The sequence below is a fragment of the Sipha flava genome, unplaced genomic scaffold, assembly GCF_003268045.1.
Source record: "Sipha flava isolate LNK unplaced genomic scaffold, YSA_version1 178_pilon_pilon, whole genome shotgun sequence".
NCBI lineage: Eukaryota > Metazoa > Arthropoda > Insecta > Hemiptera > Aphididae > Sipha > Sipha flava.
In genome coordinates, this window is record NW_020272126.1 from 833,244 (window position 1) to 859,164 (window position 25,921).

General features: G+C 25.4%; 1 protein-coding gene across 4 annotated transcripts in view; it reads left to right on the plus strand.

Annotated features, from left to right (window-relative positions):
• Window positions 1-25,921, plus strand: part of LOC112680604 (syntaxin-binding protein 5) — a 169,900-nt gene continuing 143,979 nt past the window's right edge. For all 4 annotated transcript variants that reach the window (XM_025550757.1, XM_025550758.1, XM_025550760.1 and 1 more), the window contains exon 1: window positions 1-661. In XM_025550757.1, the coding sequence (XP_025406542.1) occupies window positions 542-661 (120 nt within the window). In that variant the 5' untranslated portion in view covers window positions 1-541. The remainder of the gene's footprint in view (window positions 662-25,921) is intronic.

Consider the following 25,921-nt stretch of genomic DNA (forward strand, 5'->3'; position numbering starts at 1 on the left):
CGTCGTCGTCGTACTCCGTCATCGTACGCGCGCGACACGTTATATTTACGCCGCCGCGCCGAGATAACGAGATAAAACCCTGTTCCGGTCGTGCGTGGTGTCGCGCGGACGGATATCAACCGTTATTGGCGCGTACGCGTAAACACGGCACCGCCGTTGCGCTGTGCACACGCGTCGCTGCCTGTGCGATTTTCTTCCCGCCACCGCGTCCGTTCGAATCGTAACGTGCGCCTGTCGCCGTCCGACGCGCGTGTGCATTTTTTCCCATTTCCTTCTCAATCTTCTTTCCTAATCGTCATTTCACGCGGGTTACCGGAAAATGACCAACTGAACGCGCACGATTTCCGTTAGCCGTGAGTGTGTGACGACGGCTGGTCCGGGAACCGCTGTGTCCCGTCGAACACATAATATCATATTGTTATCATAATTATTATGATCGTGTGGTGAACGCGAGGCGGTGTGCGTCATTATTGTTTTCGTCGTCGTCGACTTCTTCGTCGTCGTTGTTGCTGTGAAACGGCGCGCGAGAAAAAAAAGCGAAATGAAGAAGTTCACGTTCAAAGGCGTTCTGGACGGCATACGGTCTTCGGTGGCGCCGCAGATCAAACCCGACCAGGAGATCGTGGAGACGTTGCGTCCAGAAAACTTCCAAGTGGCCAAGGTGAGTCCTTTCTACAATCGCTCGTTTATTATTATCTTTTTCTACTATTACTACCATTGCCATCATCTCGTAGGCAGTTGTCTCTCGGTATTACAGCCATACGAGACGGCTGTAGCTTTTCCTTGCGTTGTTAGACGTGCACGCTTTGTGCGTGTGTGTGTGCGCGTGTATTTGTTTGTACGAGAGTGAGTGCGATGGAAAGGAGTGACGCGTGACGAGGTTATCGCGCGGCTATTTCGTGTTATGCAACGGACTCTGTTTTCACTCTCCGGCGGCGATGTCAGTCGCTTGCACGCCCGCTTATCGAACCGAATTTTAAGCGGCGGCGGTGGCCTACCTACCACTACTTTTACTATTACTATTACTACTACTACTACTACTACTACTACTACTACTACTATTACTACGACGGCGGCGGCGGCACTCGTCAGCCACGATGACGGTTCAACATGTGCGACCATATGGATGTCAGTCAAACGGACCGCCGCCCGCCGCTACCGCCGACTGTTCCCGTAGCTCGTCACACGAATGGAAACGATAACACATATATTATCTTTTGCATGATACAGATAAAATGTGTTCCCCTTTTACCATAATTTCACGTTATTCCACGTGCTCTGTAAACATTGTGATTATTCGTTTTTTTCCCATTCACCGTGTATCATCATCATCGTGTCAGTAATTTCGCCGTATGTATTGCGATTACTTAATAGTCGAATTGATCGTCGTTCTCCGTGCGCATGTGAATTTGTTTTTCCCGCGTGTCCGTTGTAGATAATAATATTACTAATATTAGTAGTCGTGTAGCGGATTGCAAAATCGTTAGCGTAAAACAACCATAATGCATTACATGTAAATATTATGTTTTGTATTTGTATTTATGTGTTTTGTCAAAAGACTCGCGCGCGGCTTATGGAATAGAATTAAATAAGATACGCTTTAAATAGTCATTCGATCTACGAGTTATTTAAATTATCATATCGTGTTTATTAACGTGTATTTTTTATCAACTGCTAAACAGACGAATTTCCACTTAGAGACGACTTATTTTTCGACCGTATTTTGCCCACGATAACCTATAATGGTTATTATGAAATAACAATCTTTGGATTTTATTTAAACGTAATGTGTACATTGATTATTGTGTCTTACAAATGTTTTCGTTCAGGCTAGGATTCAGATGTTGTTTTTGAAACAACAAATTTTATAAGAAAACATTTTTGCGCTAATGCGTCCGTGCATATATTAACGTGTTTGTTTGAAAACTCACTTACAAAATAGTGTACATCAGGGTAAATAAATCACCAATAAATTGCCCCTTTACAAATTATTTAGAAACAAAAAAAAAACCGTAAGTCTAACTTATTGGTCATACTGTAAATTTTGTAGATGTACGTGTACTTTATGCATACGTTGGTTGTGTCACATTAATTGTTTACATACACACAGGTATGGATGATAGCTGTGTAATGGTTCTTTGATAGGATTTTAACGTAGAAACGAAATTAAAATAGGAAAACTAGTACGATGTTGTACGTAACAGAAATATCAATTATTTGAATTCTATATGTTGTAAAAAATAAACCGGTAAAATCGTTGTATATTTATATAATTACACGTCGTAATATACTTAATATAGGTACTTGTAGTTATTAGTTAATAATTACTCGATAGCTGATCGGTAGGTAAATTATATTTATTCGTAATACATTTTTTATTAATATTACGTATTAAATAAATTCATGAATGTTTAAATTAAATTTAAATATCGTTGAAAACTAAGACTTGATTATAAACTATTAAAACTTACATTACTTACAATCTTTGGAATTCGAAGGCTCGTCGATGTTACTCTATAAATTATTAAACCAGTTGTGTGTTTATACGTGTTTCACATTGTAATGTGTGCTGTGTTACAATGTCTATGTTCATTGGTTCAGAAATGACCTTCACACATTGAATGTTTACTATTTTTTTATCGTTACTTTAAATCGCGGTTTATGAATATTTTGCGTGTATGTACTTAATATGTATGTATTTATACACATTTTTATAAGTTTAAGTAGTTCTTACTGTTCATCTGCTTTTCGATGCTGTGTATTTCTGAGAAGCAAAAGTAGGCAGATAAGGGAATACAAGTATTGGTTATTATTTTATTGACTTTATGAATGTTCATGAATGGACGATGGTGTAAGTTTTCGTTCATTCAATTGATTTTAGTTATATTTTGAAATAATTAAACATTTTGAATCCACGTGTTGTTAAATAATTTATTGTTTTTAAACACAAAGGAAAAAATAAAACTATTTTTAAACTTTTTGTTCACTCGAATTTTTGGAAAATCGTTAAATTACTTGTAAAGGAAAATTAATTCATCTCAAAATGTATGTTTATTCATAATACTTCGAATAATACGATCCGTGTTGAAACGAAAAACCGACGTGAAGGTTAAACAATCATCATAATTCATTACAATAATCGTTGTGTATTGCATTATTAAAACTATATGATTGTTATCCGCATTGTCATCTCGTATATTCATGTTAGTTATATTCGTTGACTTTCACAAAGAATTGTGCTCTCGTTGATGAATCCGCAACTCAAATAAATGTTTCGTACAATTTTTTTACCGGTATAAACTCTTAAATAAATGCCCATTTGAAATTGTGCTTTTCAATGGAATTTTTATAAACATATTTCGCATTGTCAATTGGAAAATGTGTACTGTCCTATTACAGAGGACATTATTAAAGTAGAGTTAAATATGTTGTTAATTTTCGATACCTCCGAAGATACAACGATATCGAGGAGGGGTTTTCTTCATTAAATTTAATTTAGGATTTTTTGTTAGAAAAATAAATAAATATATAACAACTGCACAAAATGAAAAAAAAAAATTTACATTGAAGCTTGACCTAGACCCTAAGTACTTTTTATTGAGATCAAGTGCCTAGCTAGTATAATTTTTTGCCGTTAAATTGTATTCCAAGCATACATTTATAAACGTTTCATGAACTAGTTTACCGTATTATAATTAGATGTATATTTAATAATGTAATTAGTTCAATTTTTATGTCTTACATACATGAATGAATTTGATGTGAATATCACCTATTTTTGTGTATAACTTTCTTTGGCGTTGCTTGTTCGGTGTAATACAAATTATACTTCAAACGATTTTTAAAATCAGATATAGTCTTATTGTACTTAATTTAATTTAGAACTTTAGGGGGTCCAGGGTATCTGGACTCCCCCCCCCCCCCCCCCGAAATGTCTTCAATATTTTACGAACGTTTAAAATATTTATTTATTTTTAATAACAAAATAAATATTTTCAGTCAAAAATGACTTAAGCTCCAATTAATCATTGACTGCTTTTAATTTTATATCATAATATCATATGAAAATATGATATTAATTTTAATAAAAGAAGATTAAATCTTTTTCTGTCTTATTTTTAATCAAATGTCAAAAGTTAAAATCTAAATTCAATAAAATTACAATATACATGTTTTGGACCCTTCCCGAAAAAAATTTCTTGGTACGGCCTTGACTATATTTCTAAAGTATGACAGATTTCGAATTAAAAATTCATCATCAGGTATATACAAAGTTAATACAATTGCAACTGAATATGAAAAAATAAAATCCCATCTCTTTTTTAATATTTTTTCATATTCAGTTGCAATTTTGATATAAATTTTTAATTTAAAACCGGTCGTACTTTACAAATATAATAATACTCCAGGTTAAGTTTTTATTTATTTATTTATTTCTATATATAAACTAAACTATTTGTTTATTTATTTATATATTAATTTATGAGTATTAACCATTTATTAATTTTTAATTTTTATTTAATTTTTCGTTATTTTATTTATAATATTTATCCCGAGATTTATTCCTTATGCATAGTTTCAAAATTAAAGTGTTTTATCTGTTAATTATGAAACTTTCGATAAACGAATTGCTTCTGAAAAATACATACAATTAAAGGTAGTTAATTCATTATTTTCTGAAAAACATTTCATTGTTATAAATGTGACATTAAAACAATTTAAAAAATTAAATATTTTCTTGAATTACTTTCAAATGTTGTTCTATTAAATTTCTAATTAGTTAATAATACTCTAATTTAACACTTTTTAATTATTTAATTATTTGATAAATAATGATAACACCTACTAAAAATCAAAAATTATAAAAAATAATTTACGGTCGCATTAAATGAAGTTGGAGATCATATAGTTATATTATTAAAAAAAAAAAAAATAAATATTTTTTCATAAAATGATTTATCTGTTATTTTAACTAAAAAATAATGGATTTTTGATAACATAAATGTAATTTATAAGTACTGTAATAAATATTATTTATTTTATTATGTTTTAAGAAAGGACTATTGAATTTACCTAAATATTACAATTATTCTTAATGTTATTTGATAAATCAGAAATTATAAATTTTTATTAACATAGAAGCATTGATATTTATTATCGTTTCCGCTATTAATAAATGCATCTGTTAACATTTTGTTAATTTTTTAATTAAAAAAAAAAATAATAAAAAACATTTAAACTGTCACAATATGACTTGAATATTCAGTCAGTCGCTTTGTCGTGGATGATTAATTATTTTATGAATCATACCTGGAGACTAGATTCTTGCATTCATTTTCATTTTTAACATATTATTTATAGTGCTTAGTGGGTATGCGTACGTACGCTTGTCATAATTAACAATACTAGTTTAATTTGAGAGATAACTAATTGCTGTGATTTTTATAATAATATGCTTTTACTTAATTATCCTTTGTAATTTAATATAAGTAGTATACAACCGTAACTTTAATGCTATCAGTCTATAATTTTTTTTTTCATATTTTATTAATATATTAGGTCCGATATTTCATATATGACTTAAGCTATAGCTTTACTAAACTTAAGTGTAGTTCTTAAGTGTAGTTTAATTTGTATTCCGTATATCAATTAGTTTAAGTGTTACCCTTAACAAAACTATACTTTTTCAATTTTCTTCCATGATTTTACATAGATGTTCCAAAAATAAATATTATCAAAATAGATTTTGTGGTTAATTATCATTGATTTATTATTTTAATTATTAATTTTCGTTAATAACATCGTTTGCTCAGGAGTAATGGCATGATTTCTAAAAATTAAAAATAGTTTTTTTAAGATATACCTAAATACATTTTCCTTTGTAATAAGTTTTTAATTTTGTTTAATTTTAGCATACTAGATTAGATTAGATTGAATTTTATCCACAGTTAATGTCAATATTACATTCACAAAAAGTTATGCTAGACGAAACCGATTATAAAATTCAATCTCATCCCAAGTACTGAAATGATCTAATCGGTTTCTATAAATTCGCTTTTTTCTTGGGCTATTCAATCGTTCAATAAAGTTAACAATGTCTTCATCGTCTCTTGACAGTGATGAATCCGATATGTAAAGTATAATTTCATTCATTTTAAAAATTAAAACATACAAGTACAACACAATTTAATTAATTTAACTTAATTGAACTTGAATAGCTACAAAATATAGATTTCAAACAATTTTTATTTATAACATCACACAGCACAATGATTATAATTGAGAAAATAAAATATAAATGACAGATAAACTTCACATTAGGTATGGTTTAGTTTAAGTAAAGCTTTTAGCACGTTAAGTGTTACTTAAGTGTTAAAAGTATAATGAAATTCGAATATATTAATTTAAGCTTAGCTTGTGGTTAAGTTATAGCTTAAGTCGAATATGAAATACCGGTCAATAGAGTTCATTTTGTAAACTAATAATTGTATTAAAAATTACAATAATGAAAATGAATAACAATAATATTTTATTAAATTTTTTTTACGAATTCACTTGTGTTATAATTAGTAAATTTAGTTGTTACAATTGTACTTAAGATGAAAAATACGTTATCTTCATGTGTGTTTAGTTTCCTTTATTACACCTTTGTAAAAGTATAATGTGCATGTTTGAGAGCAATTAGTTTGCACTGCATAACAGTAGAATAATATCTCACATGACCCTTTCCACTCCCTAAAAAAAAAAAAAAAAAAAAAAAAAAACCGAGAGGGAATTTTGTACCCGTTCGATTGACCTCTTTGGTATTACTGTTGTTATTCCATATACTAACACACCCACTCATATGTATATAAATTTATGTTTTTTGTTATAATATATATATATAGCTGTTGTACAATAAAATATGAGAAAATTTAGTATTTTAGGTTACTATTTGTTTTTTTGTACCAATAAATTCGCTGGTCATTGAATAGTTTTATTTAGTAACTAGTTTTAATAACTAACCTAAATAGTCCATGTTTGTCAGTTATAATTTAATATTTTAAAATAAACGTTTGGAACATGAATAGATGCATTCTAGACTTGCGCATTGGAAAAACGTATAATGTATTCGATGAATCTTTATATTTACTTAAAATTATGCATAATTTATATAGAATATATATATATATATATTAAGTTATTCATGGCCCACCAAGTTTCTGATCGTTTATAATTTATGGTAATTTTCTACGGATTGTACGGAACAAAAATAGGGTTTATTCCTATTGTCGGCATTTGAAGGGAAATTATTGCGAGTAATTATCTTCGATAATTGGTGCGTGAATAATGATTTATTTAAATGATAAAGTAATTCATCTATTGCTTATACTATTTTAATGTATGAAGTAAATTATTTGGTCTTTTCTCTTTCAAAACAACATACGGCATACTTTATACCTTCATTTATGAGTGATTGGTCCGAATTTGAGAACGGAGAGGTCTTTAAATGAAAAAAAAAATTATCAATTTATGAAATATATACTCTTAGCAATTTAAAATAAAATTGAGACAGAGTTTTTAAAATTGATATACTTAAAAATAGATAAGTATGAACCCTAGTTAAAGAAAAATAAGCTAATTACTTAGTTTTTTTAAAACTATATTTTAATTATAATTTTATCATATTTTAATCGTTTGTCAAGGATGTTTTGTAAATAATTAATGTATATGACAAGTTTTGCATTTCGGAAGCTACTGATCATTTTTTAGACCATATTCCATATATGATATATTTTAAATAATGATAATTATGATTTTAATAATACTAAATTGTTTCAAAATTAAAATCATGTGTTTTTCTTAAAAATTATTAATTGCTTCACTAGTAAACTAGGATAAACCAATTAAATCAGTGATTCACAACCTGGGGTATGAAAAATTTTTAGGGGAGGTGTAAACATTTTTAAAAATCATAAAACATAAATATTTTTATTCCGATTATTTATATTTTATCGGGTATTATTGAATTTTTTTGTTATCTTGTATTTATGCACACTAGGTGTTGTCAAACATTAAAAATGTTTTGAAACTAAACAGTGCCAACCCTCTCATTAATTTATATTTAATAGTAATTAGTAGAAAATGTTACAATAGCAAATTAAAAAAAAAAAGAAAAATAGAAAATTTAATACCTAAAAAAAAATTAATACTCATATAATATATAATATTATATTAACGTTATTATATTACATATACACTTAGTTTTAAAAATTTGAAATTTGAATAATGTTTTTTTCTTTACAAATAAATTCATTACAATTTAATGACATTTTGATTATTTATTCATTATCGCAATAATTATTATTTACTTCAATTTTGTAATGGTGAGGGAAATGTGACAATAGTATGAACTTAGAAGGTATTGACTTCAAAAGGTTGAGAATCCATGTTATGAATCATGTAAGTTGACGAGTGATGAAAAAATACATAATATAATATAATATAATATAATATAAGAATACTGTTTTTATTGAGGTTTTGATGTATGCAATAAAATTAGTTCTAAATTAGTTAATTATCTTATTTTCCAGAGCTACATTAATATGCCGTTGTGAAACCACGCATTGACATTAGAGTTAGTTTTAGTGTTTTGATTTAACAGCTTATTTTATAAATATATTATTTAATATTAATAAATACATGTTTGTACTATAGTTCATATCAATAACAAATATAGTACTTAGTTATCGAATAAAATATGTAATGATCATGTTTTTTAATAAATACATTTTGTTAGTATCTACATGAACTTCGATTTTAGATAATCTACCTGATTAACTTACAAATAATTAAATAATTAAAATTAAGTACACAATAATATTTATTAATTAAAAATTATATGATTTTGAACCATAAATGCTTTACTTATATATTATTTAAGATATTAATGGTTAGAATGTTATTTATATGATGATAATCAATTTGATTTACGTTAGTACAATTAGTATTATTTGATTTAGTACATGTTATGAAAAAATTGATAACTATATTTATTAAGTTTATAAACTTTGAAATAATTGATAATTTTTTTAAATTTTTGGTATTAATGATTATCAGGGGTCGGAAGTTGTAGCATAAAAATGTTACTTCTTAGCTCTTAAATATGCACTTAAAAACTCTAAAATATGCGCTACAAATAGCACGAAAAATCAAAAAAATATGTATTTAACTTGAAAAAAATGTAATTTTACAAACTGTTGGGCTCATTAGATACAGTCTGGACTGATTGAATTACAATCTGTTAAAAATGTTAAATTACTTAAATATAATTGCAAAAATGTATTTATTATTAAATTATTTTATATATTTACCTTGGGAATTAACCTAGATTATTAAAATGATTGATAATCTAATGCAATGATATGATAAGAGAATACAAATGACGTCACTAACTACATCAAATTGTCGATGAAAACATAAAATAATATTTGATGAGGTCTATTTATTTTCAATAATTAAAATATTTTTAAAAATATAACTAAGTAAATAAAATTATTATTAACAAAATGAGATTATTTCCTACATTATGTAAAAATATACTCGAAAATAGCACTATAAACCCTAAATTAGCAAAATAACAATAAAACCCGTAAATATGCAAAAAATAGCAAAATTAAATTTTGTATATGATATCCGAGTAGTGAGTAACATATTTATATCTTACTTTGGATGTTCTAGGACAGTGGTTCTCAACCGGGGTGACATGTCACCCAAGGGTGACATGGACACAGTGTAGGGGTGACACGAAATCTCCACAGGAAAAGGAAAAAAATTAGAAAAAAATTAATTTTAATAAAATCATATTATTACCACAACAGTCATGTAAATAGCATACCTTTAAGTTTACATCTTTATATTATTTAGATCCAATGAATACGTGCAGTATTGTTATTAACGCAAAATTGATGTATTATCGATTTTTTTATCGACTTAACCGGGGTCGTTAGTTATTTTACAGTCGTTAGATATGTAGTATTATTATATACAAATAAAATAAATAACAAGTATAAAAATCTTTAAAAAATTTTCTCTTTTTTTTTTTTTAATTTTAAGTATAAATTTTATAATATCAATGTTTATTGAACAATGCATCTCAATAAATTGTAGGTGTTCTACTGTTTTCTTCTGTTATTATTCTTCTGTTTTTATTGTTTTTGTTATTTCAAGAATTATTCTAAAATACACAGTTAAGATTATTTATTATTTTGATGTTAGGGTGACGCGGTGTTTAATTCTAGTGGCTAAAGGTGACATGAATGAAAAAAGAATAAGAATCACTGTTCTAGGATGAACCAAGAAAAATATGCATTTGTTAGAACTTCTGAGCTCTAATGGTTATAAAAAAAAAAATGTATATTTAGAATGCTGTTACTTATTTACTTACTTTGCATAAAACTCATAATAAAAGTGTACCATTTTTTTTTTGAAATTCTTAACTGTATTTTTGATAGTATTAATATTTTTTATGGATATTTCGTTTATATTTTGCTTCTTGTATTTTAGGAGGGATTATAAAACGGAAATGACATTTGAATTGCAAAATCATGACGTATCGTCTAAATTAATCTATTTTCTCGACGGGCTATGTATTCCGAGGAGTACGATTTGTAAGCTTTTAATGTAAAAAAAAATGGAACATTTTTTTTATTGTTTAGTTGTACTTTTATGAAGTATAATAGTAATATTCTGTTGTAATATCATTCACAATGGAACTACGTTATTCAATATTTTACGTTCGACATTGTTCCCTGACACCTAAATATTTTTTGAATCACTTATTATTTACCTATAAAAACAATAACAATAATAATTACAATGGCTATTTAAGGTTATCAGAAACTGTAAATGTTTGTCTCTGTCTATCATATGCCCAATTTAGAAATTTAAATAATTTATATTTCCTCCACGGATCGATATATTAATGCAATAAGAATTTTGATAAAATATTGTAAATTGATTCTAACGTAGTTTAATTAGATAAAATAAAAAATGTAAAAAATTCGTTGTAAGTTTAGTTGTAAGAAAAATATAAAATCAGTGTTTAAAATTTTTAGTACATTATTAGATTGACTTATACTCTTAAAATATAAATTATACGATATTGTGTTAGCGTTAGACAGATACGGAAAGGTATTGCTTTTATTTTTCATATTTTTATTTTATTATAATTATTATCATTAATTATAAATGGTATACGCATATAGGATGGTAGCAATGACTTATTATATTATAAATGTATGTAGGAGTGAGCGAGTGACTAGTTGTTGTCTTTGTCGTAAAAACTATGTCCACGCGTATGCGTACATGTATAAATATATAAGAATACAGTAATATACATGAATAGTGACGTTTTGATGAGGTCGAGGTTGAAGTCAGGATCGGACATCAATTGATGCGTGCTCACGTTAACGGGCAAAATGTTAAATGCATCGGTTAATTGCACCACAACGTCAACACACGACGACAAGAGTACTATGTTATATTAGATACCTTCTTATGCACCAGCGATTCCCAAACTTTTCCAGCCACCTAGCCTTTTTTTAAGTAGTATTTTTTCTCATGGGCTCCAAGAAATATTAAATATTAAGTTTTATTTGCCTGTGTTCTATGAAGCATATTACACATGTTATGTAAATAAGCAGGCCCGAATAAACGCTATCGTAGGCCCTAATACCAAGGTACAGTGCTTTTAGTGCTGAAACGATTCTGCAGTGACCAATATTTAAATGGTGCTATTACGACCTTGTATAAAAGAGGAAACTCAAACTTTTATAATATATATTTAATATCACATTTAAATACATAATATCTGGAACAGGAATGCGTATTATCTAAAATTAAACAACCATATTTTTTTGTCGGAATTTTAATATTGTATGTATTTCATCAGTGAATTTATATCTGCTTTAACTGAGTTTTCTTAAAATATATACGTTCGATGTTTTAAATAAGGATTAATAACTATTATATTATTAAATTTTTTATTATAAAATGAACGGAACCCTTAAAAAACGATTGTGGAACCCTAGGGGCTCCGCGGAGCATAGTTTGGGAACCGCTGTTGTATACAATACACGTCTTATGGTTTAATAGAAAAACATACATGGCTATATATTATTCACCCTTAATATGTTCGGGGATGCGTTTTATGTGTATATTATATAATTTCATGTATACTTGATATATATATATTGATACCATATATCAGTGCGCTAAAAGCAACAAATATATTATGGAGGCACTGTAGTGTATTTACATAATTAATATTATGCAAGTTATAAATGTATGTGTTATTTTCTCGATAGTTATGATAATCCATATATATGTACCGTGTTGAGAGTGGTGGGCCGGTTTTAGTGGTTGGCGAGGGAGGTATACTATAGGTAAAAGCTTTGTGCTGAGCAAATGTATTCTCTTTTCCTCCGATTTCAGTTCGATCGATTTGTCTGATCTTTTTCATCTCCCTCGCCTTTATTTCAACTATTTAGGGACCGATCCGTCTGATTTAATTAGACAAAAACAGTTTTTGAAAAATACGTTTCTCTCAGTTTTTCTTTTCGTTCTATAAAAGCTGCCGACGGGCGATTTAAGATAACTGCTACATTTTTACCTTTTTCTGCTTTTATTTTTTTATTTTCTCCTCTTACAGTTGTCGAGAGACGTTCTCTTCAGTCCCAGTGTATATAATAATAATATCTTTGCGTTGGTGGTTGCGGCAATGACGTCGCCGCATATGTGCGAATATATTGTATATATAGCATAATGCTCAACGGAATAACATAATATTATATTATTATGTATGTGATGTGAAACAATCGTGCGTTTTTATGGGATATTTGGAGGGTTGAGAGAAACCGTATATTAACCGTCTATAGCGTAGTTGGTCGGAGCTGTACGCTGTACATATAGTTATAATTTATCGAGAAATGCTCACATGTATAACATTATACAATATTATATAGGATACCTATCTATTTATATCTACCTCTTCTATTTTATACGGTATTAACACTACTATATTGTGTTTTATTCTTTCTCCTATAAGCATAAAAGACTCGGTCGCGTGTATATGTGCAAACAAACGCATTTTAAACAGCACAAAAAACGTAAAACGGTGTGTTTATTATATATAAACGTATACATTTATGTCCAACTTGAAAATGTTGCGGCGTATACGAGTTCTCTATAAATTGTTGCCAACCACAACTTATCGTAACTATTTCCGTATTTCTCCGTATTTTAATCATAATTTTAATGAAATCATCCGCGAAATGTTTTGTTTCTAAAATAATAAGCATACTTTACCTAATTTTCATAAACCGTATTCAACTATTTATTTATTTATTTATTTATAGTCGTTTATCATCTTCATTGCATTGACCCGTCAATTATATCATTAATTTTTAATTTAAATATGTGAAATCATAAGTTAGAATTTTAATATACACACCCGAATATTTTGTATATCGGACGAGTAAGTTTTATGTATTAAAATACTTTATTATTAATTACAAGCTTGATAATTGAATCACAAGTAAATTATATTATTCATTATATAAGTTTTTAACATAGTAAAATATACGTATAATACAAGAAAAATTATGAAAATAAAGTTGATTGAATATACGTATTTTTCGTGAACTTTTTATTCATTTATTTAAAAGCAATGATAAATAATCGTATTTGAAAAACGGTTGAGTATGGTGGTTTGAATATAAAGTCAGTGCCTAAAAATAATGTAACGATTTTTATTACATAGACCTATGATCCCTTACATTTCTTCTATATATTTCTATTGTTCGTACATTTATCAAAGATATATAGGAAATTAAGTGATATGAATTATATTACTGAATTATGTATGATTTGACATTAAGTGTTCGATTTAAGCAATTTAAAAATATAGATATTGAATTTTATTCCTAGAATAAGTATTAATCGAAAAAAAAATTCATATTTTAAATCCAAAGTCTCATATATGTCTTATCCAACTTCAAATTTCAAAAACTCATTAATACAATTGTATTTTTTGTATTATTTTCATGATTATATTTTGCTAAAATTGTATTTGAAAATTATGATCCTTATAATAATTGTTTGGAACGAATTTGTTTTTAGCACCAATAATGTATAACATTTTTAAATTATAAATTTAGTAAATTAATATTATTTTTTTATAATGTATGAGGCAAGTATAATTTTTTAATTTTAAAACTAAAATAAGTAAAAATTGTAGCATACATATATATATATATTATTTGCAAGTATTATCTTTATAGTCAAATTTTTTGAGTAAAAGACAAACTCCTAAAGATGCAATACCTAATTTAGGTAGATAATTCCGTAATTATCAGGGATAAACTAGTATAAGGATGTACAAATTACAGCAATTTAAATTTTGGATATAAGGCTGTTTCAAAATTGCAGTTATAACTCAATAACTTAACTTACTCAGCATTTATTGCAGTTGTACTCAGATTTTATTTTTTTATAATAACATATGAAATAGATACGGTGTCACTGGCCATATACAAATGTGTAATATATAATTTATTTTTAGGAAACATTTAAAAACTGATGTTACCTATATGCTTATATACTAAGTTATATATTACTATCATATTAAACGCAAGTGATAAAGCAAAATGTCAAGAAAATTTAAATAAACAAAAATATAATTCACTCTCGAATGTTATGATTTAAAAAAAAAAACATAAACGTCATTAAAAATTGTGTAATCAATAAAAAATTGCATTTTAAAATAATTTAATTCAAATTTCAAATTTTCTAAGTAATTTAATTACTGTTCATCTTTGTTTTTCATATACTTTATAAGTATTTGGTACATTTAATTAAAATACGTACAACTAAATTAATAGAATTTATAAAAAATGTATTTTAATTTAATTAATTTAATACATTTTGTAAGATATTTCAGTCATATTGATTCATTTTAATTTTTCAATATTAATGCAAGATTTCTTTTCTTTTATTTTTGATTGTAAAAAAATGTATTGACTCGTCATGTGTTAAAAATTTAAGTATTATAAACGGTTATACGAAGTTAAATACTCTTCACTCAGTTTTATGAATATTTTCTGTATGTTTCGAACATTTTTATATAACACTGTTTATTTAGGTAAATGTATGAAACTTCTGATTAAAAAAGATTGATTACAAAAAATACATTATATAAACAAATATTTATAAATATGGTTTACAAAAAAAACGTGTCAATACATATATCTATTGTTAAACGATTGATCAATAATATTATAATGAAAAATTTATAATTCTACCTATTATATCTGCCCAATTATCAATATTATTTCGATGCATTATAATTTGAGTATTAATTGTCAATATTGATATTTCACATTATTCTATGTGTACTTACAAAATTATTCGCAAATTAATTTTTTTGCAAGTTAAGATTATTTTATCTATGTCGTAAATTCTTGTGTTTACATTTTTTATTTAATAAACTTAAAAATATTACGCTAATTTGTATACATCAATTAAAGGTTATTTGAATTAGATTTTTCCAGTAGGTCCATGTCATATATGTGTTAATTACAATTAAAGTGTACCTTATTTAATATTTATTTATATTTTTGACTGATATAATATTCTATACATCTGTATGGAAAATCGAAGATTATATAATTTTAGTTATTACATTATTTTCATAATTTATCTTGAACATATTATCTTAAATATGGCTAGAACTTAAAAAGACAGCATCATACTTACTCGTTAGCTTTGAAATCATGCACTTATTTCTACTAATTTTATCTGTAACTTTTGTTAAGGATATTTTTATAAAAATACTTAACATTATTTTGTAGTTTAAGATTAGTTGCGAGATTATTATTATAATAATATGTAGACTTAAATTTATAATAAAGTACAATCATTTTTTAATAAATTTCATATGTTTTTATATTATACGTTCTGTATTTATTCATATGAGTATTAGAGTTAAGTGAACTCTTATGAAAATAAAAAATTACAAATCTTTGGTTTTAAATTTTTCAATCAAATACTCTAGAAAGTATGTCTAATTCTGTTTAATATTTTTAATCATTTTGGTGAAGAAGTTTTGGTAAATTTCGATAATTTTACATACATTTTTATATTAATTGCTTTGTATTTATATTTTTTTATATAATAACAATTAATTTGCGGTTTTGGAGTGTTATAATTGATACATTCTATTTTAAATATTATACTATAGATAAGTACTTAAAGTATTATTAATTATCCTCTTTTTTCTTGAGAATTTTTTGTTTTCAAAATACATTTTATGTTTTAAAATGTATGACCATTCGTAATTGTAATTTTATTTTATCCTTTCCCTTAACGATTAAAATGTAAATTAATACAAACCAACCACTATATGGATTTCGATTATTGGGATGTTGAAGCTTTCATAATGGCATTCGAACAAGTTTTCTTCTAAATCACTTGACTTGTCATTTTAAGTGAAGTTTCATAAAATGCGCGTTTGACGAGTGAAAACGTCAAACAATATTATTAAGCACAATACTTGTCAGCATTATCTATACTGTTAAAACATTTCATATTGTTTACGATGATGTTGACGTGTACTGTTTCTCTAAAACTAGGTTATTGGTTTGTTTTCAAACGTTTTGCGATATCAACTTTTATCTGTATAAAACAATGCAGTTACTTCAAATGGCATAAATACATTTGAACGTTTTTATTTTGCTATTATCAATTTAACTTTGAATAAATGTAACACTTTTTTTAACGTATTAAACCCTAATATATTATAATTATTTATACTATGCTTTAAAAATATCTACTCAGTATATTGACTGTTGAAAAATTTATTTGACGTTTCAAAAGAGATATTGTATAGTAACTGATATTTTATTCTAATTATATATTTTTCAAGAAATGTTATTATTTAATAAATAATTAAAAAAATTATTGAAATTAAATTAGGGTGAGTAAATATAATACATTTTTTAAAAGTAAATTTTTTTTTTCATTTTAGTGGCCCCATTAAAGTATTTCCTTGTAACAAAAAAACTACCTATCCACCTCTAAAGAGGTCCTAACTACCTGTAATGCTGTATACTATCCCATTGATTATTATGTAGTGTTTAAAACGTAATTTGATTCTGTGTAGTATATAGTATCATTGTATTTTTATATTATCAAATTTGTAAATAGTTCTGAATTATTGTATGCCATTTTCAAACTTCAAAATTTTGTTTATATGACTTTGTAATTACGTATGAGTGTTTGTTTTGATTATAATTTTATTCTTAAGTACAAATGTGTTTATTTTTATAAATAAATATGAATTGTGTTAAAAGTAAGATTTCAGTTGAAAAATTGGTCATGGTAAAATAGTTTTTATTTTTATTAATTTGCTTCTTGTTTGTAAATTTTTTCGCTGAAATATAGTACGAAATGTAAAAATTTTGTTTTCACTTAAGTACTGTGTTGTTGATAGTGTTTTAAATTTAAACTTCTTCAAGTGTACTAATATGTTTTGGACACTTATGTTTTCTAAGTTATTATTTGTTTTAGTAAATATTTTGCATATAATTGATATAAGTAATTTAGTTATAATTTTTTTTTTGGGGAATTAGGTGAAGAAGTTTATTTTGTATTCGTACAATGATTAATCACTAAAAATAAACATATATTGGTTAAGAATTAGCATTATTAATTTGACTTTTCACTGTGAATATTTTCATAAATTTCATATAGGTAATATTAATGAAATGTATTATACATAAATAGTATTACCTTATTTTTAAACAATTTTAATTATTATTTATTTTTTTTTCGTTGATCTATATAATTTCATTGTATCATATTTTATTAGATATACCGGCTTTTAAACGGTATTATCAAATTTTTTTGCTTTAAATTATTTGGAAAATTGTCATTCGAATTTTTACGTGAGTTTTAAGAGTATCTACTCATAAAGAGACATTTTTATTTTAAAATAATTGTCTTTATAGGTAAAAAAGTAATTTAACTGGGATCATTAAGTTTAATTATTCCTATGAATGTTTTATAGATATAAATAAAGCATCGTTAAGTATGTTTATATATACAAAATTCCGTTTTAAGTGGAAATAATAACTATAGATTTGTATGAATGATATAAACTTATTTTTTTTGCAAAGAAAGTATTGATAAAACTTAAAATATTATATCAATATTCATATCTATAGAAAATATATTTTTTTCGTGACCTACCATGATTTATTCATGAATTGTTTTCGGCCAAATTTAACTCCTCATATAAAATTGTTTAATACTAACAATAAAATATAATTATTTTTAATGTTGAAAATATATTAAATATTTAATATACTATCATACTTATGCTTAAACATTTAATATTAGGGTAATTCTAGAATAAAAACTATTATTTGTATTTTCAATATGAAATCATAACTCTTCGAGTATTAAGTGTTGGTGGCTTAACAATAATTCTAAAGATACGAGTAGATAGATCTAAAGATTAAAAAATTAGTTTATGAGTGTTTATTGGAAATTTAAAACAGTAAACAAATACTGAATGGTGTACTTACAAATGCAGATAATTTTATTTCTTCTTTAGTCCAACTTGTTAAATTGCTGTGTACTTTGCACTTACTGATGCCGTTAATAAACTTCTTTGGATTTTATCCAATTGTTCATTGTGCCCCATTTATACCGACGTAAAAGCTGCTCTATTGGATAAAACCCAAACAACTTTTTATAGGTTTCTTATCTTTGATTCCAATCAGGCAATAGTCATTTTTATTTTCCGTAAACATAAAAACAAACAAAATTTGTCGTACGCATTCGTTGTTAATAAAGATTTAATCAAACCCGTTTTGTGTTGAATTTCAGTTCTTAATTTTATGTTTATTCTATGGTCAAATTTCTTTACCATTATTTAATAAAATATTAAGTGTTTTCAATAAGTAAACGCGCTTAGTTTTTTTAATTATGAAGCAATCGTACATATTATTTATACCCGTTCCCTGTGTTGAGAATATGTAGTTGGCCAAAATAGACTGTTGGTGTGTTAACAAAAAACATGATTATTGTGTTATTTTCATACAGCACTACCAATAATAATTCTTCATATTTTTCAAAGCTTAATCTTCGTAAAAGTTCCCTTTTATCGAGTGAATATGTATGTTTATCCGTGTGTACAAAGCGTGAAAGGACAAAAGGAAATAGCAAACAAAAGATTTGTTGATAAATACTCGAACAAAAGTAATGACGAACTTCAGAAAAAAAGTTTAAAATCAACATTTATATTTATCGTTATTACTATTTTCATTAATTCATTTTAGAGGATTCTACATTAAATCATTCTTATTTTGAATAACTATATGTATACATGTTTATTTTATATGAAACAATGTGTTATATAACATTAATAAATAGTATTGAAAATCGTATAGAATGTGATAAATAATGGTAGTCAACATAGATTGCAGCTTCATAGTTCCTATTATATTATCTTATAAAAATGGTTTGAGTTTTATATTTTCCAATATTGTTGTAAGTATTGACCTCAAAAACAGCGTAATGAGTAAGTCTGTGATTACGATAAGAGCATCAAATAATTATAATAAAATAGTACCTATATATATAATTATTAAAAAAAGTTAGGTAACATGTTCGTATTGTGATTTTCTTTAGTACGTACATTTTCTTTCCGATTTGCTATTTGTTAATATAAGTTTAATTAAACATAACATTTTATTTTGTTTATTAATTTAATTCAAAAGAAGTTTATATTATTTTGGAAAAATCAATAGATTTATGTGATATTTAGTAAAATTAAGTATCTGCTTTGACATAATCAAATTGGTTCGTGGAGTTTTTGGTATAAAAATTCTTTATATTTTGCTTTTATTACAGAAAAAAATAAAATTTTAGAGTAACCATTTCATATTTATAATATATTTATTTTTATTTTTAATGTATTTGTTACATAAAATATTAACTATAGTTCTTATAATTTTATGTTATAAAATTGGAAATTAATTGCTGTAAAAATGTATTATAAAAATACTTTGCAAGTACAAAACATTTGCTAACTATTAATATTCAGTAAGACGGGTACTTAGAGAGACCACATAAAATCGATAATATTCATATTACTTTCCACATAGATTTTATTATTATATATTATCTACATATATTTATATTATAAGTACAATAAAATACTTTAATTGTGACTTCCAGTGTTTAGAAAGTTATTTTCAAATATAAATTAGCTTGCGTTCATATTAATTTAGTACTCAAATGAAGTAATTTCAGTTTAAATTCCAAACAAATATAAATGAAATAGTTCTTTTTCTCATTTCCACAAATTAAAGGATTTTTGTTCATCGAATTTAAATAATAAAAATTGGTTCAGTAAAAAGTTTAAATAATTAATGACAAAGGTTACATATATTTTATGCATCAGGAAGGCCACAACTTTTTTTAATTTTTTAATTTGAGCATCAAAGGCAAATTTGATGTATTTAAAATCAAAGAGTGATACTCACAGATACTGTGCAAAGTATTTTAGATATACTGTTTTATTTTTTAATAAGTAATTAATGTTATACATTGAGTATCATTTATTATCTGAGTACCTATATAATTTAGTACTGCTATAAAAAGTGGCATATGGTATATATATATATACATTTAAATATTTAAAGACCACAAGTATATTAAAGTTAATATTATGACATCAATATATCTGATGAGATGATCATACAGAATTGAAATTAAAATATTTTTAAGGCAGTTTAGTTTATAAATATTGAAACATAACCTTCATAAATAAGTCTTGTGTTAGGCTATGAACACAATCTTGTAATAAAAAATCATAATACATATCATAGTATACATCCTATTATATCCTATACCTATACATACATTTCACTAATATTGTCATAGACAACACTTGAAATGTCGATTATAACGCTTAGTGAATTTGGACCTATTTATATTTTATGAAATAAAAAATAACCTAAAATATATTAGATATGGTTTTATTTAGAAGTTATATTTTCAAACCTAGAATTATCTATATAAAACATACGTCAATAGAATAATATAAAATACTGTAAAAATATAACAATAAAAATTAAAAAACAATTAAAAATACAACACATACTTATTTAATATTTTTATTTTTATTTGTATTTAATAAAAAATATTCACTTGTTAGTTTAATTATTATTGATTTTTTATTTTTCTTTATATTAGTGTTGAATTTTTATAGATTTATAATAAAAAAAAAGGGATAAATATTAAATTCTTGTACTGTTTTATACAGTATTGTTTATGATTATAATATTGATAGCCTAAATAATAATAGTTAATGATTTTAGTGATTTAATGCAGATAAAAAATGTACAAAAGGCGATGATATTATATTTTGGAGTGTATAAGAAAAATATATGCTTTGATAATATTTTATAAAATACATAATGGTATTCTATGGCAACTAGAGGTCGCGGTGACGGACAGATAATCCACATTGTAAATTCTGTATTCTCTGTAGCATAAGGAAACTTTAGACTCATTAAAATAAATGTTGGCAATGAAAATCTTTTATTCTTATGTAATCGTGAAAAAACTAATAATAATATGAAAAGGAAAAATGGATATTATTTACAGGGAATATGGCGTTTAGGTATGTTTGGAACGTACTATAATCGGTGCGTATTGAAGTCACGGTACATATACAAATACATACATAGTAAATAAGTGAAATAATAATAAAAACGAATAAATAACTTTTTACTGATAATTCTATCAATGTAAATATACATTGCTTAATATACAGTACTTTCTTTCTTTATGGTTTATTAAACTGTTGAATATTTTTCGATTTCTTCCTGTCTTACTATCTCTCATCTCTTTCATCCTTAGTTCAGGATTTCTAATGTAAACAACAATTTGTATAATTATTTCCCAAACCAACTTTTTATTAAATATTAAATATCTAATAAGGGAGTTACCCGTTTCCGCCAAAATAATATTGACCGTTTCCGCTAAACACGAAAAAGGTACGATCCGGTTTCCGCCAAAAAAGTTTGCAAAACTTTGGTTTTAATTTTTAAGCAATATTGAATATATGTTATGGTATGTGTAAGAGACATTTATAATGTATACACTGATAATCTTCTATAATTGTTGATAATCGTCGATAATAATGGATAATAAAGGGTACACTGTTCGATACATTGTATTATAGTTTATTTATAATATATCTTAGATATTATCTAAAATTATATCTTAGAAAACAATATTGATGAAAATTCGAAATTTCCGCTAACTATGTGGGCTTCACATACGAATGCGATATTACACAGAATAACCAACAATTGTGAATCTTTTCATTCTAATTTCAATCAAACATTTTACAAGACACACCCATATATTTTTTCATTTTTACAAATACTTTAAGATACAATACAGACAGATACTTATATCAAAATTAACAATGCTCAAAATAATATAAAAAAAATTCCAATGAAATGAATAAGTACACTTTTGTCAAAACTGTTTCTTTTAATTATAAGAGTTTTTAAAACCTGACCTATACTTGTATTGTAATTTATATTTTTTGAGACATTTTTAAATATTTAAAAATAATGATGTGTTTTTTCAAAACTATCGAGACAATATTTGACCTATACTTGTTTTATACTTTATAAATAGATAAATAGAATAAACATATTATAATATGAAATTATGCAATATTTTAAAAACTTTAATATAATTGTGCCCATATTCGAGTTATGTATTATTATTATCTACTTGTATTAAAATTTATAATGAAACAATATGTAACAATTGTACATGTTTCTCAAATGTCTTTTCACAAAAATAAATTTTGGCGGAAACGAGAATCATACCCTTTTCGTTTCTGACGAAATAGAACTATGCGTAAGTCAGGGAACCGGATTTTTGGCGGAAACGGGACATGTCCCCTAATAATATTTCTATTTAAATGTTTCATAAAAGAAAGCACTTAAATTTAAGAAAAAAAAACTGATGATTATTATAGTGATAATGATTGTTAATACATGATTGTTATAGTGACAATTATTGACACATTTCAAAATAACATTTAATGTTACTTGGCACGTTGATTGTAAAATAAATATTTGTAGACATGATACCATATATTGTGACAAATAACACTTAATAAGTTTTTGGATGTTGGCTCCGATTAACTTTCTGACTGAAGGTCAAGGCGTGTTAGATTTTTATTTGCTTTTAAATAATATTGAGTTGGGCTATACGCATATAAAAAGGACTTGATTTATTTTTGATAAATTAATTAAGGTCTTTAGGATGAAGTTTAAATTTCTTAACAGTTTTGGCATTTAGTTTTGTAACTCGATATTTTTCTAAGTGATAACTAAATGATAACTCAAATTAATACCATTTTGAAACTAAAATTTATATTTTAGACTTTAAATAATAAATAGCATACGGTGTTGCATATAAACTGAATTAATTGAAAAAAATAGTTAGAATAAAAAAAAAAAAATAGTAATAATATAAATAAGAACTTTTGTTTTACTAGAAATTTATAATGAATAAAATAATAATCGTGAATAATATTCTGCTTACTAATTATAACAGGAATAAAGGAATAAAAATGGAAATAAAATTATAAAGTCATAAAGTTCTTATTTCAGATATGGCTATATTGGATACCTGAAAACTTTTGTAACATTTAATATCCAAAAATATGTTCAATGAATATTGTTATGCCAATGCTTCTTAAATATATATGCAGCTAGTATGATAGATCAGCGTTTATTTTATTATTACAATTTTGGTCTTCTATATTCAAAAATTAAAATTTTATAAAATTATGCTATTTGAAATGTATCTAGTATATTATCTTATTTTTTTTTTATAATATAATATTTTATGATACGTTATTTTTTGTACTATTAAATGTTTCATTTGAATAAAAATTCAAAATTATAATATACTACTTTCATCAATCAAAAATAAGTATACCTTGTTATTTGATTCTATAAATATAAATATTATAAACTATAAATATTTAATTTTCGAATTTTTTTTTTTTTATTTGCAAAAAAGTGACGCTTCATTATTTGCCACCCTATTGACATTTATCTTCGGTATTTATAGATGTTTATCTATTTGATTTTAATTTGTATTTCGGAAGTAATAGATACATTATGCTGTACTATTGGATTTATTAAATTTGTAATATTTGTATTATGTAATATAATATAGAGTAAAAACAAATTTGCTATGAAATATATGAAAAACGTTTTGTGTTTTTTAAATTATGGATGTTATAGATTGATATCCCTATCTTTAAATTTCATTATAGACGATTGAAATTGTAGAATGGCGTCTTAAAATTTATGTTTTATTTAAATATTTAATTTTGCTCATAATTACATTTGAATTGGGTAATTCATCTACCTATTTTATTATATAAAATTTCAAACGTATTTGACTAAATTTGACGGATCTTCATTTAAACTTTGATTATAATAATTTGATTATACATGACAATTGTCGTTTATTGTATAAATTGTATGTCCACATAAAAACTCAACGTAATAATTGATAATTTTTAACACTTACCGAATTATTTATTTAAAATATATGTATACTTACTTTTAAAATATATGACAAATTTTACTAAAAACTCCTAAAATCATATGTTTAGTAGGTACTCAGTCTTTAAAATATGAAATTTATTACAAATTGTATTTTGTTTATTTTAAATTCCTAGTATTTTTTGGAAAAAGTAGTATACATGGATTTTTTTTTTTTATCTCATATTTTATATTTACACATAAATAAATATAATATGATAATACACGGTGTGTTAAAAAGTTATATTTTTATTATGGTATCAAAAGTTTGAATCTATTTTACATATTATATTATATTGATCTTGTGTAAGGAACATTTTTTTGAAAGAGAAACCGTTTACGACCTTTTTCTTTTTGAAACAATTGTTTATAATGTATATATATATACATCATCTCATTCACAACTTTTAGGGATTTACTAGTGTACACAAGGCGCACAAAATGGGCGTTAACCTATCCATCAATTTTACTGTCTTCTCAGCTGAGTGAACGGTGTAGAACAGAGAAGTGTTAGTAACTTAGTGTACAGACTATACGAAGAGTAACAAAGTTTGTACGTTCATTATAACCAGTAAATGTTATGCATAACGTAACGACCATGATGAACAAAATGTATAAAAACTAGAATAATAAATCAAAAGAATTGCTTGGCTTTGAAAATGTCTTATAAATTAAATCAAAAAGTGGTATTATCTATGAAAATTATTTTTTGGTAAACAATCAGTTATCTAAGTCTTAGGGTTGATTGAGTAATATTACACCGTCATAAATCAAGAGCTTGTTTATGTATTTATTGCTGTATACACGTATATTTTAGTTGAAAACAAAAATGTGTATGAATTGTAAAATATACAAGTATTATAATGTATTTTATGCGTGAGAAAAATGAAAAAAAACAGAGCAGTAATTAATTAGATTATTCCAACATTCATAATATAAAAATAACTCATTTTTCTTCTTATATAATGCATACTGAAATGTCTAAATAGTTATTTTTCACTATCGATTACATCCAAATTCGGTATGAAAATTTAAATTTTAATGATTTTTTAATAATTAAATTAAGAATTTTTGGTAAACTGATTGTCAAAAAGACGATCTACGATTAAGCGTCTACTGTGATTTCAAAGCGCGTAAGTGAATTTGAAACAGTTATTTCGTTAATATACAGTGTTTACATATATATTGTATATATAATGTATTAATGTTATACACACATT